Below are 17,812 nucleotides of genomic sequence, written 5' to 3' on the forward strand. Positions count from 1 at the left end.
CTTCTGCCTGACAATGACCCAGGTTTCCACGTTGGGTGACTATGTGGAGTGTGCATATTCTCCCTGTGTCTCTGGGTGTTTCCTCCAGGTGCTCCAGTTTCCTTCCATGCTCCAAAGATGTATGGGTTAGTTGGATTTGTAATGCTAAATTGCCCCTTGATGTCCCAAGATGTGTAGGTTAAGTAAATTAGCTGTAGTAAATGCATAGGTTTTCAGGGATAGGATGGTGGAGAATGGCTATGTAAGATTCTCTTTTGGTGAGTCAGTGTGGACTCAGTGGGCTGAATGGCCTCTTTCTGCACTGTTGGGATTCTATGGAGTGTTCCCCCATAACAAAAGTACTATGTGTTACCCTTAGGCTGCTTAAATCTTCGCATCTAGTGATTCTTCCTGCTTTTGCATTCAACTCTGTTTGTGAGTGCTGTTTAGGTGCATTGGCCATGCTAAATTCTCCCTCTGTGTACCCGAACAGGCACCAGGTAGTTTCAAGTAACTAACTGCAGTGTTATTGTAAGCCTACTTGTGACACTAATAAATGAACTTTAAACTTTGAGTTTGATCCTGCTCGTGATGCTATTACTACTTTGCAGTTTCCTGGCCTAACTGGTGGACCTCAAAGCTTTGCTCACTTTGTAACTCCTGGACACCCTTCTTGACACCCTGTAACTCTGCCATCATTTCCTGCACCTTCTTACAAATCAACTCAGATTCAACCAAATGCAAAGTGACTGGATTTTCCTTATCTGCATTACCAATCGATTCCTTTACATGTCGTTTAAAGCTGACCCAAAGTCACAGTGTTCTGTAATCTGCTTTAGCCTTGCTCCAAAAGCTGTATTGGTCTCCTCTAGCCCTTCTCCACTGAGTTACACTTATAGCTTTTGCAGTATTCCCAAGGCTTTACGATGGTAATGTCCCTTTGCTAGCTCAATGGGCTCTGCAAATATTTTCATGTTGGGAGATTTTGGGGATGTTAAACTGAGGATCAAGATATATGTCTGAGTCCCCCATGTGATAACTAAAATGACTTTCCTCTCATCCCTCCCCTTTATTCCGTTTGCCCTGAAAAATTACTCCAACTGTTCCACATACTGTAACTGGTTCTCAGTTGTCACATCGAAAGCTTCTAGCTTCCCAAAGAGAGGCCCGTCTGCTCCCTTGTTTTCAGCCTTGCATTGATCTGATTCACTCTGTAGTTTTGCAGCAACATTGTATTTGAATTCCTCACTGCAAAAAGAGTCGCTCTGATTTATCTCATCGCCAATGTAGTAATTGGTAGGACTGGTGACAGATAGTTAGTATATAATGAAATCAGTTTCTTTACAAGCAGACATACAATACAGAATACTTTCACAATATTAATACTTCCAGCTTGAGGATCTACTCTGGCTGCACTCTGCAGCAAGATCCCCATGCTCATTCCTCAGCGGGTGAAAAGATTGAAAGACTCTGCCAGTGCATGGGCCTTAAACGGTCCAGCAACCATCAACTTCCCATAGGAACTCTTGTAGGGTCATCATTTTCTGGTCATTCCCATTTTTTGGTGCAATGTCTTTGCGACTTGAATGACAGTGACTATTTGCAGAAATGCTAGAAATGTTCAATTTTACCACATTGTTAGCATTCGACTTCCCCTTGCTGGACAGTCTTGGGGTCTATGCTTGTTTTTTTGCACCATCATGCTTTCATGCTTTTTTGCATGATTTGGCAGGATTCCTGTGGGTGTGGTGGCTGCCCGTGAGGCAACATAGTCAATGAAGCCTCATAATGGTCTCAAATTTTAGCCAGATCAATGCTCAGATCAAATCTCTTGCTGTCATATGTGCACTGAAAGACTTATTCACTTTGGAAGCAAAAACAAGAAAACAGATTATTACCTAAATGGCTGTAAATTGGGAGAGGGAAGGGTGCAGTGGTATCTGGGTGACCTTGTGCACCAGTTGCTGAAGGTAAGCATGTAGATGCAGCAGGCAATAAAGAAAGCAAATGGTTTGTTGGCCTTCGTTGCGAGAGATTTTGAGTACAGGAGCAGGGATGTGTTGTTGTAACTATAGATGGCCTTGGTGAGGTCATCATGGGCAGTGGGCAGTGTTGGTCTCCTTTTCTGAGGAAAGATGTTCTTGTTCTCGAAAGAGTGCAACAAAGGTTTACTAGGCTGATTCCGGGGATGGCGGGGCTGATGTATGAGGAGAGATTGACCAGGTTAGGATTGTTTTTGCTGGAGTTCAGATGAATGAGGGGGAGGAATCTCATAGAGACTTATAAAATCCTAACAGGATTAGACAAGGTAGATGCAGGGAGGATGTTTCTGATAGTGGGTATGTCCAGAACTAGGATTACAGTCTGAGGATTTGAGGTTGACCATTTCAGACAGAGATGAGGAGACATCTCTCCACCCAAGGAGTGGTGAACCTGTAGAGTTCATTACCACAGGATGCAGTTGATGCCAAAACATTGAATGTATTCAAGAGGTAGCTAGGCATAGCACTTGGGATGAATGGAATCAAAGGTTATGGGGAGAAAGCAGGATTAGGCTGTTGAGTTGGATGCTCAGCCATGATGGATGGTGGAGCAGACTTGAAGGGCTAAATGGCCTCCTCCTGCTCCTATCTTCTATGTTTCTATATGTTTTTTATTTGATAATGGGGTTGCATGATGGGTGAGAAAATGTCAAAGAATTTACTAATGAAATCAAAATGCATGGTGGATTTCTATACACCTGGGAGAACATTGTCTGCTGCCGGATCTATTCTTTGTAGAAAGGAAATAACTTGCAGCTTTGACCGCTCTTCAGACCCCGAGACAGTCAAACAGGAAAGGCAAGAACAGAGTCTGCTTACTAGATATGGGGGGCATTTTCTGTCCCCCACCAACCAAGGCTTGTTTTCCATTGGCGGAGGTGGCACTCACTTTGGCCACTGGCGGGATCTTCCAAACTTGCTGAAGCTTTTTTGGGACCTGCAGATCCCACCAATGGAAAAGGCAACAAAATCCGGCCAGTGGTCATTGTTATCTCTTTCCAGTCTGCTTCATTCAACAGCTAAAATTTCTTAAATTGCTATCACAGGTTTCTTCACTCTGTGGTTGGATGCTAGACATGGGATTTGGCTCTTTGACAGATTGTAGACATCCTCTGATATCAGATAACATTTGTGTATTAGAAACAACATAGAAACTAAAGGCAGGAATTGGCCATTCAACCCTTCGAGCCTGCTGCACTATTCATTATGATCAGGGCTGATAATCGAATTCAATATCCTCATTCCCCTCTTCTCTCATATCCCTTGATCCCTTTCTCCCCAAGAGCTACATCAATTCTTTTCTTAAAATCACACAATGTTTTGGCTGCAACTATTTCTGTGGTAATGAACTCCATTCATTCATCGTTCTCTGAGTAAAGAAATTTCTCCTCATCTCAGTCCTAAATGGTTTACCCCTTATTCTCAAACTATGGCCCTCTTGTTCTGGACTTCCCCACCACTAGGAACATTCTTTCTAAATCTACCCTGTCAAATCCTGTTAAAGTTTTATAAGTTTCTATGAGATCCCCTCTTGCTCTTCTAAACTCCAGTGAATACAATCCTAATTGAGAGGTGACCTGATAGAGGTGTATAAGATGTTGAGAGGTATTGATCGGGTGGATTCTCAGAGGCTTTTTCTTAGGGCTGAAATGGTTGCTAAGAGTGGACACAGGTTTAAGGTGATGGGGAGTAGGTACAGAGGAGATGGGTGAGTGGAATCAGCTGCCATCGGTGGTGGTGGAGGCAAATTCGTTAGGGTCTTTTAAGAGACTTCTGGACGAGTACATGGGACTTAATAGGATTGAGGGTTATAGGTAAGCCTAGTAGGTAGTGATATGATCGGTGCAACTTGTGGGCCAAAGGGCCTGTTTGTGCTGTAGTTTTTCTATGTTCTATGTTCTATGATTCAATCTCTTCTTATATGACAGACCTGCCATCCCAGGAATCAGCCTAGTAAACATTCACCAAACTCCCTCTACAGCAAGGACATCCTTCCTCGGATGAGGACACCAAAACTGCGCACTCCAGGTGTGACCTCACCAACGACCTATACAATTGCAGCAAAACATCCCTATCCCTATACTCAAATCCTCTTGCTGTGAAGGCCAACATTCCATTTGCCTTCTTTACTGCCTGCTGTACCTATGCACTTATTTTCAGTGACTGATGCACGAAGGCACCTAGGTCTCATTGAGTATCCACCTCTTTCAATTTACACCCATTCAGATAATAATCTATCTCCCTATAATTGCTCCCAAAGTGGATAACCTCATATTTATCCACATATATTGCATCTGCCATGCACACACCCACACACTCAGCCTGTCCAAATCATGCTAAGCATCTCTGCATCCTACTCACAGCTCATCCTCCCACCCAACTTTGTATCATCTGCAAATTTGGATATAATACATTCAGTTCCCTCTTTCAATTCATTAATATATAGGGTGCGATTCTCCTAGCCTGCTGCACTTCGAAATCTGCGTAGTGGGCTGGAAGACTCAAGCGGAGACGGTTATGCAGGTTCTCGGCTGGGTGCCACGGCCTCTGTGTGTCTCCGGCAGCTGGATTTCCGGCACCATCAACTACATGCAGAGTTATGTAAATTAGTATAATCCTAATTTAAATATCATTAACATATAATTAATTAGCCCGCCCACCGCCAGGAGTGTTTCACTACAGCAGGATTTCCAACATCTCCACATTTGCGAGGAGCGAACAGCCTGACCCCTTGGAGTCAAAGGGGAAGCCACCAAGGCCCCCCAGGAGGTCGAAGATGAGGAGAGTGCTCCCTGGGCGTTGCCAGTATGGCAATGCCAGCCTGGCCCCCAGCACTGCCCAAGGGGCAAAATGCTAATGCCCAGGTGCTCTGGCACTGCCCACTGGGCATCAGGCAGTGCCAAGAGGGTACGACCAGAAGGGATGGGCCGAATGGGGGTGGGGCCTCAGGGGGTATCAGTGGGGGTGGGGTTCCCTGCTGCCATTCTGCAAAACAATTACAGGTAGAGGGAGGCAGGAGGCAGGCCAGCAATCAGGGCTGGGCATTGGGATGGGGGGGGAGGTCAGGTGGTCAGGACTGCCGAGGGCCAATCAGGACTAAGGGAGGGGGGTGGTCAGGGCTGCCAGTGTGGGAGTGGGTGGGCAATCAGAAGATTGGGGCTTTGGTGGGCCACAGTGATCAGGCTTGGTGGGGTCAGGAGGGGCAGCAATGAGGAATTGCTGTGCTGACCAGCCATAGATCTGGCCAGCAACTGGGAAGGCAGCAGTGCGCAGCTACTGCGCGTGCGCCAATCTCAGCTCTGACAGATCAGCGCATGCGCAGTGGCCCACTCAGTGCTGTGCTGCCACCTCCCCAGTGGGAATAGGCCCTGCCCACTGATTTTTAATGATATTCACCCTCGTGCACTCTGTAGTGCATGGAGTGTGGGAGATTCATTTTGAAACTCCCACTGAAAAAACGTCAGAATTTACTTCAGTTTTTACGTGAATTCGACATAGAATTTTTTTGGGAGAATTGCCCCCATAATGTGAACATTTGGGGTCCTAGCATAGATCCCTACAGTACCACATTATTACTACTGCTAAACAGGTTACAGAGACACTTCTTACACATGATCCCAACCTCTCTCTCTCTTTCGCTCTTAAGTCTAACACATAGCTGACTAGTTTAATGATACATCACCCACTACATGACAAATTAAGATATCCCAATGATAATCTTTTATACAACATTGAGCGTGGATTAGTTTAAGCGTGTTACACAAAACAGTGCTGGTCAGAAATAATAGTGTAATTTTCAAAAGAAGATTTATGGATTTAACATTTAATGCTTTCTCTCGTTTCAATCTCTTCTGGTAATTAGATTCACCAGCATAGCAGCTACAAAGAAATCTCGTTCAAAATTTATCGAGGCTGTGATTATCTTTCTACGGAAACAAGGATTTGATGGTTTAGATCTGGACTGGAAGTATCCTGCTGCTCGCGGCAGTCCAAGGAAAGATAAAAAACACTTCACATTGTTGGTCAAGGTGAAAGGTCAACGGCAATTATGTTTCATGTGGCATCTTCTAAAAATCATTCAGAGATTATCTAAAATCAACAATACATCACCATCAGAGGAGGACGAACCTTTAAAAAATAGCTCTTGGAAAAACACTGAAAATGACACAAACATTTTTGGTTTAACCAGGATATTAGGGAAATATGCACAGTATCAGAATATTGGGCCATAACTTTCTGGATCTCCAGTGTCAGATTTGGGGGAATACCCCAAAGATGCACTGGGGAAACCCTCATAGAAACATTGATATATAGAAGATAGGAGCAGGAGGAGGCCATTTGGCCTTTTGAGCCTGCTCTGCCATTCATTACGATCATAGCTGATCATCCAACTCAATAGCCTAATCTTCTTTAAATAGACCTTCTTGGATGGTCCCAGGTCAGGTTCACCTGGTAATTATCCAAAAGTGCTAACTTCCCCTGGGCAATTGCACTGTGTTGTGAACCATCCACAGAGTAAATGAAATTGCTAAATTTGCATGGTCCTGCCAGTTTTACCTAAATAATTACTCTGAAAGATTTAGAAGCAAAACATGGGCTTCTAAGTTCTGCATAACTTTTTTTAAATACCCAGACCGTGCCCTGCACAGGACACCTCCTACTCCTCCAATCCCCCTCACACATTATCCCAAGTAAACACACTCCTTGTCCAGACCAGGCTCAGATCCTGCCTCATGACCCAATCACCCTCCCTTTCCTGCACCCCCTGCCCCCAATCCGACAGCACTCCCCACCCAGTGCCACACCTGAACCTCTGACCCCACCTCCCCAAGCTGACCTGTCGTATGACTAACCCCTCCCCACCTTCGCTATGGCCTGGTCCAACACTGGGCACATCCCTCCCCCAGCCTGACACAGGCCAGCACCTTCTCCCCAACCAAACCAACTCGACCTGACACACCAGGCACTCCGCTCTCCTGATCCAATCCAGGCTAACACTTGTGTCCCAACTCCCCAGTCTGAACTAACACCAGACACCAGCCTGCCCTGGTCTGACCTGGCCCATCTCATCCCTCCTCAACCTCCAACTGACTCCACAGCCTCCTTCAGCCCAACATCCATCCCCCTTCCCCACAGCATCCCCCACTGTCCCCAGGTCTGGCCCACCCACACCAATGCCTGAATTCTATCCCACATTATATTTACTTATCTTTGAAACTTATCTTCTCCCTTTCTACATTCTCTTTGAACTCACCTGCTTTATGGCAGCTGGTGTTGCAAAAAGAGATTTGTTCTCCCTTGTTGTGCTCTTTTGCCACTTCATGCTGGAACTCCTGACTCCCCAAAGCCTGCCCATAAGGCACAAGTCAGGAGTGTGGGGAATACTCCCCACTTGCCTGGATGTGTGTGGCTTCAACAACACTCAAGAAGCTCAACACCATCCAGGACAAAGCAGACCGCAACATCCACTCCTTCCACCACCAACACTCAATAGCAGCAGTGTGTCCTATCTACAAGAATGCACTGCAGCAGTGCACCACTAATCCTTAGATGGCACCTTCCAAACCCATGACCACTTCCATCTAGAAGGACAAGGGCAGAAGATACACAGGAACACCAACACCTGCAAGTTCCCCTCCTAGCCATGCACCATCCTGGCTTTTAAATATATCATTGTTCCTTTGCAGTCACTGGGTCAAAATCCTAGAATTCTCTCCTTAACGGCATTGTGGGTCAACCCACAGCACATGGACTGCAGTGTTTCAAGAAGGCAGCTCACCACCACCTTTTCAAGGGCAACTAGGGATGGGCAATAAATGTTGTCCAGACAGCGATGCCCATGTCCCACCAATGAACTTTTAAAAAGTGCTTTGTCAACGTCTGATGCATAACCAATTATAATTCTTCAAGAGAGACAGAATGTTGACTATCACTTGGACTGCAAGAATTATGTTCTGAAGAAGTTTTTATCACCACTAACAATTGCTCATTCTTTGTAGGAATTGTTTGAGGCCTTTACAGCTGAGGCTCAGACCTCTGGGAAGGACAGACTCCTGCTTACAGCTCCAGTAGCTAGCAACATAAATGTTATCAAGAAGGGATATGAGATAGCGATGGTGTCAAAGTGAGTATAGGATAAAGTTCTCATTCTGAATCATTTAAAAAGTTAGAGAAAAATCAATTGAAGGAACTCTAATGGGGAATCATTGTTTGACTGAAAACATTGGCAGAGTAAAGGTTACAATGATATCTAATAACTATTCAATAAAAATTTGAATTGTATTTGTTTTTTTTAAACAGATATCTAGACTTTATCTCTGTGATTACATATCATTTTTATGGTAACTGGAATAAATTCACTGGACACAACAGCCCCCTGTTTCGCAGCTCTGTGCATAATGATCATCAAAGTAACTTGAATGTTGTAAGTATATCATAAAATCATAGAATCACTACATTACAGAAGGAAACCATTTGGCCCTCGAGTCTGCATCGACAACAATTGCACCCTATTCCCTCAACCCCACATATTCGCCCTGCTAATTCCCCCAAATTATGGTCAATTTAACATGGCTAATCCACCTAACCTACACATCTTTGGACTATGGGAAGAGACCAGAGCACCCAGAGACACCCATGCAGACATGGGGAAAATGTGCCGACTCCACATAGTGACCCAAGCCAGGAATCGAACCTGGGCCCCTGGCACTATGAAGCAGCAGTGCTAACCACTTCACCACCGTGCTGCCTCTGTCTTCCAAAAATTGACATCTGTATTTAATTATTTATATTATCATTTAAAAATATTACAAGAAATTATTTTTAATTTGTTAAATTTTAACTAAGATATCTGGCTGTATTATCTTGCAGCAATCTGCGTTGAAATTCTGGGCAGACAAAGGAGCACCAGCGGAGAAACTACTTGTTGCATTTCCAACCTTTGGAAATAGCTACACCCTGAAATCTCTTGAAACAGGTCTTCGTGCTCCCGTTTCAGGAGCTGGTGCACCTGGTCCATACACTGGCAAATCTGGACTCCTTGCATACTCTGAGGTAATTATGATGCAAATGTTATTAGTTTATTACATAATAAATTATGTAAAGCTGATCTTAAGTAGAAAGTCAATAAATTGTTTCAAAACATTGTGGTAGAATTATGGTGTTTCTGTTAGAAATTCTAAATATGTTTTAGATCATAAAAAATATATAAATAAATGTATATATATAAAAATATATATTTTATACATGGACATACACATGCATGTAGGTATCTTTCTTAGACAGAAGAGCAGATAAAGTGAGAGATCTTGGTATACAAGTACACAAGTCTCTAAAGGCAGCTGTGCAAGCAGACAAAGTTATAAAGAAGTCATATGGAATGGCCTCCTTCACTGGCAGAAGTATACAATATAAAAGCAAGGACCTAATGATGGAATTGTAAAAAAACACTCTGGTGAGGCAACAACTGGAGTATTGTGTGCAGTTCTGGTCACCACATTTCTGGACAGATGTAATTGCTCTGGAGAGCGGACAGAGGAGGTTTACAACAAGTTGCCAGGGCTGGAAAAGTGTAGCTATGAAGAAAAATTAGATAGGTTAGAGTTATGTCCCTTGGAAGGCTGAGGGATGACTTGATAGAGGTGCACAGAATCATGATCACAGTATTGGAGATTAGGGGATGCTGGTGTTGATTGCTGGGGATAGTGGAGGTGGGAGGGGAACAGTGGGGTAGAGGGGTGGGGATGCCAGAATTGATCACACAGGTGAGGATGCCAGCATTGACAGCAAGTGTGGGAGTGCCTGAGACCTCCATGGCGGGTTGCAGGGAGGTTTACTCTTTGTCTGATCAGGAAGAGATAGAATGGACAGGATTGGCGAATGAATGGATTATAGGAAAAGTTTCTCTCTTTGCACTCCCATGAGGGTGGTTGGCTTGCTTCTCATCTTCACCTTGAGACACAGCTTGCATTTTTAAGTAGACTTATTTCAAATTACAACATTTCCAGTCAGTTGGAACTATGGGATGAATCTTACCAAAAAAATGGCAAAAGCTCAGAACCTGACTGAAAACTGATGAAACAGTGAGTTATCTCTCCAGATGCTTTGGCACTAACAGGGGTGTATTTCACACCATCATGTTGAAGGGTGGGGATCAAACACACAAGAAAAGCCCAGCTGTATTGAGACTGCAGTGCCTTTTGTAAAGAGCACCCTGATCGGACCAAGAGTAAACCTTCCCGCAACCCACCATGAAGGTCTTAGGCACTCCCACACTTGCTCTCAATGCTGGCATCCCCACCCCTCTACCCCACTGTTCCCCTCCAACCTCCACCATCCCCAGCAATCAACATCAGCATCCCCAGATCCCCAATACCGTGATCAAAAATAGTATCCCCATGCGATCGATGCCAGCATCCCCCCACCTCACGATCAACACTGGCATCTCCCCACAATCAATGCCATCACCCCCTCTCCCTTTTGCTCCCTCTTTCTCTCTTCCCTCCCCCTCCACTATCACTACTGACATCACTTCCTCCGCCTCTGCTCTTCCCCCCCTCGCCCCACTCTGCACTACATACACACACCCTCCCCCGCCTGAGGCCCCCACGAGGGTCTGCCTCCGGCATCACCACCTGGCACAGGTTTACACTCCCACATTGCCTTGTTACCAACCTATGCCTGGGAGCAGTGCCTGTCCATGCCCCTCTCCCCCAGAGGCCATAGGTCTGAGTGAACCTGTTGGAAACCTCGCCAACAGGTATGAAAATACAATTGGGGGGGATAACATGCTGGGGGGAGGGGGAGGGGCTGTTAATTATATTGGCAGAGTGGCCGTGAACTTCACATTGTCACTGGTGAGGGGCGCGGAAGTTCACAAAACGTAATCTCTACAGGAAAAATTGTGTTACCTGACTCTCTCCAGATTTCCAATCTGTATTACCATTCTCTCTGATGGTGAACATGGCCTGAAAATCACCCCCTGCAATGAGACCAAACACCTGAAAGGTTCTAGATTGTACAAAAAGTCAGAAACAAAATTCTTAAAAGTCCCTCGACAACACAATATGACAGGTTCTCATGAGGGGTAGATCACTTTTTTACAATCTACTAGTGGGCATCCAGATCATAGAATAGAATCCCTACAGTGCAGAAGGAGGCCTTTCGGCCCATTAAGTCTGTACTAAGTCCTGGCCTTATGCCTGTAACCCTCATTTACCCTGCTAATCACCCTGACACTAGGCTCAATTTAGCATGGCCAATCAACCTAACCCACACATCTTTGGACTGGGGGAGGAAACTGGAACACCCAGAGGAAACCCAAATAGACATGGGGAGAAAGTGCAGACTCCACACAGACAATGATTCGAGGCTGGAATTGAACCTGATTCCCCAGCACAGTGAGACAGCAGTGCTAACCACTGTGCCACCGTACCACCCACATACCACACGCCACCCACACAGATGTGTGGAAGCAGAAAAGTAGTCCAATAATCTCCATACCCCATCAAATAAACTGCAAATGTCACATTTCAATGCGTCCATATTGATTAATTGTGTTATCATAACCATACAACACAGATGGTAAATAAATAGATATCTGTCTATGTGTAAATGCATAATATACAGAATATATAAACACATGTGATGCCCATTACAAAAAGAGAAAAATATGCCACAATACCATTCCAAATTTTGAAAGGTGTTGCTTCCGGCCAGAAAATTAGTGTGTTCCTCTCTAGAAAAAGTGATTGGATTTCTCTCCAGATCTTCTGACATTCTGACAAAATATATCAAGGAGGTGTATTTTACTCTGTAATATAGCAGTTTTGGGGGGTGGGGGGGGGGCGCATGGGGGCGGCAGTTGGTGGAGAGACAGTGGGACTTCAACATGCTGGCAAAACCCAGGTACACTGAGATCAGAGTGCCATGATTAAAAGGCAACAGAACAATGATATCCCCCCGCCCCTCCCCCAGACCACCATGGAGGTCTCAGAAGCGTACCTGCCTCATTGTATATTGACCCCTCCACCGTATTTTCAAACCCCCCAGGGGCAGAACCTAGTGGCAGTCTCATAGGGGAGGAGGGTTTCATTTCTTTGTTGTGGTGATCGGGAGCAGACATGGTAGCAGGGAACACCTGTGTGGGTGGGGGTCTGGAGATGTTGGCATTAGATGTGTGGGTAGGGGGCCGGGGGGGGAGGAGCAATGCCGGTAATGGCTGTAATGGTTGGCAGGGGGGACAGAGAGGGATGTACACTGGCTCCAATTGGGGGGGTGGGGGGAGGGAGAAATAAGGGTCGGTTATGATTGGGGGAGAAGGTGGGGGGGGTCTCTGAAACCTCTAAGGTGGGTTGGGGAGCTGGATCAATCTTGTTCCGATTGAGAGTGTCCTTTAAACATGATAGCACAATCTCATTGAGGCTGGGCTTTGCCAGTATGTTGAGGCCCCGCCTCCCCGCAGTGTAAAACATGCCCACCTGCGGTTTTTTGCCAGAATGTCATAAGATTTGAAGGGAAAACTAACATGTTTCCCTCGAGAGAAACAAACTGATTTTCTTGCCAGAACCAACACTGCCATTTTTTAGAAAGAACCCCCGTTCCCCCCATGCTTATTTAGCAGAGGAGTTTATGGACTGTTGTTTTATAAATGGGAAATTACATCTGGATTATATTTTTGATTAAAGTAATGGAAGGCAAGTTTAGATATACAGAGTCATGCTACACTAGAAGTAGGAGGAGCTAGCTTTGTAGCAGAGACACAGTTTCTTTTTAATTTTGAGTTGGCTGGAACTATTTAAAGACAGAAGTCTCTCGCTCTCTCCATAAAGTTTCTCCACAAAGTCACGTCACAAAGTCTCTCCACAAGGTTTATCTGTAAAGTCTCTCTGATAGCTTCAGAACTTCCTTCACTAATTTATAGCAAGTATCCTGAGGTTTGCTGACTATATTTAAAGTAGATTTGCATCTATGGGAACATTGTTGCTTACTTGGAAGAGAAATAATGACAAGTTAGGAATTAGAATTCTTCTTTTCATATTTAAAGATCATTCAACAGGTAAGAGTAAAATTGCTTCATTTGGTTAGAGTTATGCTGTAACTGTGTTATGAATAATTTTTTTCTGATTAAAAACCCCTAATTTGGCAGAGAAATTACTCTTTGAGCGAAGCATCATTTCCTTACATTTATGCCAAAATAAAAGAATTGTTGGGGTCTATTCTGCTTCATAATATACCTTGGAGGTCTAGTCTGGGACTTTAATGCTGACTTTAATTGTCAGCTAATAGAAGTTAACACCACCACCATTTCACAGTCAATATTAATTTATGCTTTTTTGTAATATAGTTTTTCTTCTAAGAAAGATTCTTTCCTTTCTGATAAAACTTCAACAATCCTCTTCCATCACAGTTGAAAACATACTTTATCAATGATGAATAAAATTTGATTTAGCATTGATTGAGAATTTGATTATACTATACGTAAATGTCATTAAAATTGTGAGAGGGCAGGATTCATTGGTCTAACATATTAACAGCGCTTATTGGTTTTGATTGACAGATCTGTCCATTTTTGAAAGGTGCTACCCGTAAACTTATTAATGAACAGAAGGTTCCTTATGCGTTCAAGGGAGATCAATGGGTTGGATATGATGATCCACAGAGCTTTGAAACCAAAGTAGGAGCTTTTTATTTACCTTCATAATGGTACAAATAGGGAGCTGCGCAACAACAACGCAACGCCAAATAATGGTGTTGCATTGTTGTGACTGGGCTAGTAATCTCAAGACTCAGGGTAATGCTGTGAGGGACAATGAATCACATCACAGATGGTGGAATTTGAATTTGACAAAAATTTGGAATTTAAAAATGGGCAGCATGGCGGCACAGTGGTTGGCATTGCTGCCTCATAGTAACCCGTGTTCAATTCCGGCCTTGGGTAACTGTCTGTGTGGAGATTGCATGTTTTCCCCTTGACCTTGCGGGTTTCTTCTGCATGCTCTGGATTCCTCTCTCAGTCCAAAAATATGCAGCATAATTAATTGGCCATGCTAAAATTGCCCCTTGGTGTCTTAACATGTGCAGATTAGTGGAGTCAATATGTGGAGTTATGTGGATAGGGTCTCAGTGGGACAGTCCATCAGAAAGTTGGTGCAGAGTAAATGGGCCAAATGGCCCCCTTCTGCATGATAGGGTTTCTATTTTTAAAAAAACGAAAATATTGTTGTAAAAACCAATCACTGTCCTTTAGGGCAGAAAAATCTGCCATTTTTGCCTGGCCTACATGTGACATCAGACTTGCCGCAACGTCATTGAATTTTAACTGCCTCCTAAAATGGCCAAAGAAGCCATTCAGTTCAAGGGCAATTTGGGTTAGGCAGCAAATGCTGTGTTTGCCTTATCCCATGAAAGAACAAAAACAAATTACTTTTTAGAGTTCAATAGTAGCAGAGAATTGCACTTGTTCAAATAGGGCAATTTTAATAATAAAAATCACAATCAATGGAGCTTTCACAATCATCAGCTTAAAGACTTGCAGTAGTGTTCACATTTCAAAAAGAGAACTGATTGTGTTATATCATTTAGGTACAAAACAAAAAGAAAGACTACTATTTTTCAGTTGTAATAAAGGCTGAAGGAATTACATCTTGCCTGGGGAAAGAGCTTCTTAGAATCATAGAATCTTACAGTGCAGAAGGAGGCCATTTGGCCCATTGAGTCTGCACCGAGCACAATCCCATCCAAGCCCTATCCCCATAACCCCATGTATTTACTGTAGCTAGTCCCCTGACACTAAGGGGCAATTTAACAAGGCCAATCCTCCTAACCTGCACATTTTTGGAGTGTGGGAAGAAACCGGAACACCTGGGGGAAACCCGTGCAGACGCAGGGAAAATGTGCAAACTCCACACAGACAGCAACCCAAGTCAGGAATCGAACCCTGGTGGCTAACCATTGTATCACCGTGTCGCCCATTGTACCACCATGCCACCCATGTTGTCCAAGGATTACTGTTATAACTTTGTACTTTGCTCCTAATGGAGGACTTAATTATGTATTTTGAGCAAGATTTTAATATGATAACCTGCGTGTTAGCTTTAACTTAATGTAATGTATAACTATGAAAGTGCTATGGTCCTAGCAAGAAAAGGGAAGTAAAACAATGGGGAAAATTTTCTTGTTCTGCCCACCATGGGAATCATAGCGGGTGAGGGGTGGACCAGGGAAAGGCCCATTTATCTCAAGTGGGATTTTCCGGTTTCAGGGCAAGCACAGCCGGAAAATCCTGCCTTACTCTTGCAATCCATAAAAAGAGGGGTCACTGCAGCATCAGCATTACAAGTAAGAGGCATCCAGGAGTTAGTAACTCTTGTCGTTATCCACATTCATGTCATGTTGTATGGTCCATTCCACATTCCATCAGATGTGATAGACCTATTCTACATTTCACCATCTGTGATGAATCTATTTGATATTTTGGATTGGATCCAAAAAATAGATTTTGCAGATCATTATTATAATAGGCTGTGAGTTAAAGGATATCATATGCAGTGACAGACCGAAACACTGAGGGTGTAAGAGCTCGAGAACATGTGTAAAGCTGACTATAGAATTGAGATGAAACAAAATGGGTTTGTGTTGGACAGAAGAATGTCCTCCACCATCACTCATTGGATCAACAATAAACATCGTCAACTGGGAAACACTTATTTCAAGCCACTGTACGACTTCTGATTGGAAAACAGCAGTGTACAATACAGTTAGGTTATAATAATTGTTGAAAAAACTAGCTGATTATAGAAGAATAAGTCTAGGAATCCCGATAGCAATGTTCCCCTGCTCCTTGCCCTGATCACAATGCATTCAAAGTGCTTCGTAACTCACCTGAATTCTTGTTATTTGAAGGCTCAATGGCTGAAGAAAAACAAATTTGCAGGTGCCATGGTGTGGGCTTTGAATCTCGATGATTACTCTGGAACTCAATGTAATCAAGGAGCTTACCCTTTGGTCAAAACCCTGAAGTCCGTCCTTGACATCAAAAGTCCTGGTAATTTATGATATGTTACCAAATTAATGTTGAACTGCAGCTGATGCTGCTTTGTACATTTTTTTTTAACAAGCCTTCTTGCTACCTGTATTTCCTGTGCATTAAACCTCAATTTCTGTTGTCCTTTCTGCATTTTCCAATCTAACTTCCACTGTCAACATGTCTACTACAAACCACTTCAATAATGGGGATAGGGTTATGGGGATAGTAGGTGTAAAAGGCGTTCAATCTGCATATTAATAGTGGAACAGGCTCAATGGGCTGAATGGCCTTCTCCTGTTTCTATGTTCCTACTCCTTACCTTGTAATCACACATTTCCATCAATAGTGACTGTCATACCATAGCACTGTACTTCTCCATGCCTGACTTCAACTGGAAAGAAACACTTCTCCATGAATCAAAGCTATTTCCCTGCTTCCCAAATTTCTGTACGTTTCAAAATTTTACTATAACATCATAAAATAAAACTATTTTCCAAAAGTAATGACATATTGTTGGACTCTCAATGAGGATTGTATAAAGTCACCAGCCACTGGTTCAATTATTCCCTTCCCAATAACCCAGCCCCTGCTTGAAACCTCCACTTAGTCCTGACTGCTCATGTGTAAGGCCATGGGAGATTGCGTGGTATTATTGTGAACAGTTGAATGTTACATAAATGATAACTATGTCAAGCTTTCTAAATATGTGGAGATTTCAAATTGCAAAAAGTGATTTGTTACCCTGGGAGTAGGAGCAAAGGCAAAGATAGATCAAAGGCAAAAGTAAATTTCTCTAACTGTCTTTCATCTCTTTCTGTGGCCTGGGCCCATTCTTCTTCTGTTATCCCCTGTTGGTCTTCATGCTAACAGTCGTGCTGTACTCTACCAGGTTTTATCCCACTCGTCACTCCATCTACCACTGTCCTGGCCATATGTACTGGAGTTCTGTCTCTAAGTCTTTCTTCATCCCGGTTCCCCCTGCATAAACTCTTCAAATAACTTTTGATTTGATTTACTATTGTCACGTGTATTTGGATACAGTGAAAAGTATTGTTTCTTGTGCGCTATACAAACAGTACATACTGTTCATAGATTACATAGGGAAGAAGGAAAGGAGAGGATACAGTATATAATGTTACAACCATAGTTAGGATGTAGAGGAAGATCAGCATAATCTATGGTAGGTCCATTCAAAATTCTAATGGCAGCAGGGAAGAATCTGCTTCTGACTCGGTTGGTACTGATCTCAGACTTTTGTATCATTTTACCGATGGAAGAAAGTGGAAGGGAGAATGTCCAAGGTGCACGGAGTCCTTGATTATTCTGGCTGCTTTTCCAAAGCAGTGAGAGGTGTAGATGGAGTCAATAGATGGGAGGGTGGTTTGTATGATGGATTGGGCTAAGATCACAGCCCTTTGTAGTTTCTTGCGGTCTTGGTCAGAGCAGAAAACATACTAAGCTTCAATCACTTCCTCAAATTTCGACTCCAGCTGCTCAGCATCTTTTGCTTTTTCTGTGGGATGCTGTTTGAATTCAAGATGCATTGTCAGTGCTATAGTTTAAGAAGTAGAAATTCTTGAAATCAGGTCAAAATTTGTATTTTCAGTTTCTTTCCCCCCACTTGTCCTAATGTTATAGTGCAATTATTTGTGGAGGCAACAGACTGAATGGAGAATGAATATCTCTAATGAAATCCAAATCATTAAAACACTGTTAACACTATGTTTTGCAGAATGTGATATGCCAGAAACGATAAGGAATACTG

The 17,812-nt window shown here is 43.4% G+C and overlaps 1 protein-coding gene across 1 annotated transcript in view; it reads left to right on the forward strand.

The window, feature by feature from the left end:
• LOC145356756 (chitinase-3-like protein 1) overlaps positions 1-17,812 on the forward strand; it is a 34,557-nt gene that overhangs the window by 8,860 nt on the left and 7,885 nt on the right. The window contains exons 5-10 of the mRNA XM_080209624.1: positions 5,884-6,049; positions 8,021-8,145; positions 8,322-8,445; positions 8,892-9,074; positions 13,579-13,695; positions 15,924-16,065. Coding sequence (XP_080065750.1) covers positions 5,884-6,049; positions 8,021-8,145; positions 8,322-8,445; positions 8,892-9,074; positions 13,579-13,695; positions 15,924-16,065 — 857 coding nt within the window. The remainder of the gene's footprint in view (positions 1-5,883; positions 6,050-8,020; positions 8,146-8,321; positions 8,446-8,891; positions 9,075-13,578; positions 13,696-15,923; positions 16,066-17,812) is intronic.

This window comes from Carcharhinus amblyrhynchos, chromosome 22, assembly GCF_965287045.1.
Source record: "Carcharhinus amblyrhynchos chromosome 22, sCarAmb.v2.hapA, whole genome shotgun sequence".
Classification (NCBI taxonomy): Eukaryota; Metazoa; Chordata; class Chondrichthyes; order Carcharhiniformes; family Carcharhinidae; genus Carcharhinus; species Carcharhinus amblyrhynchos.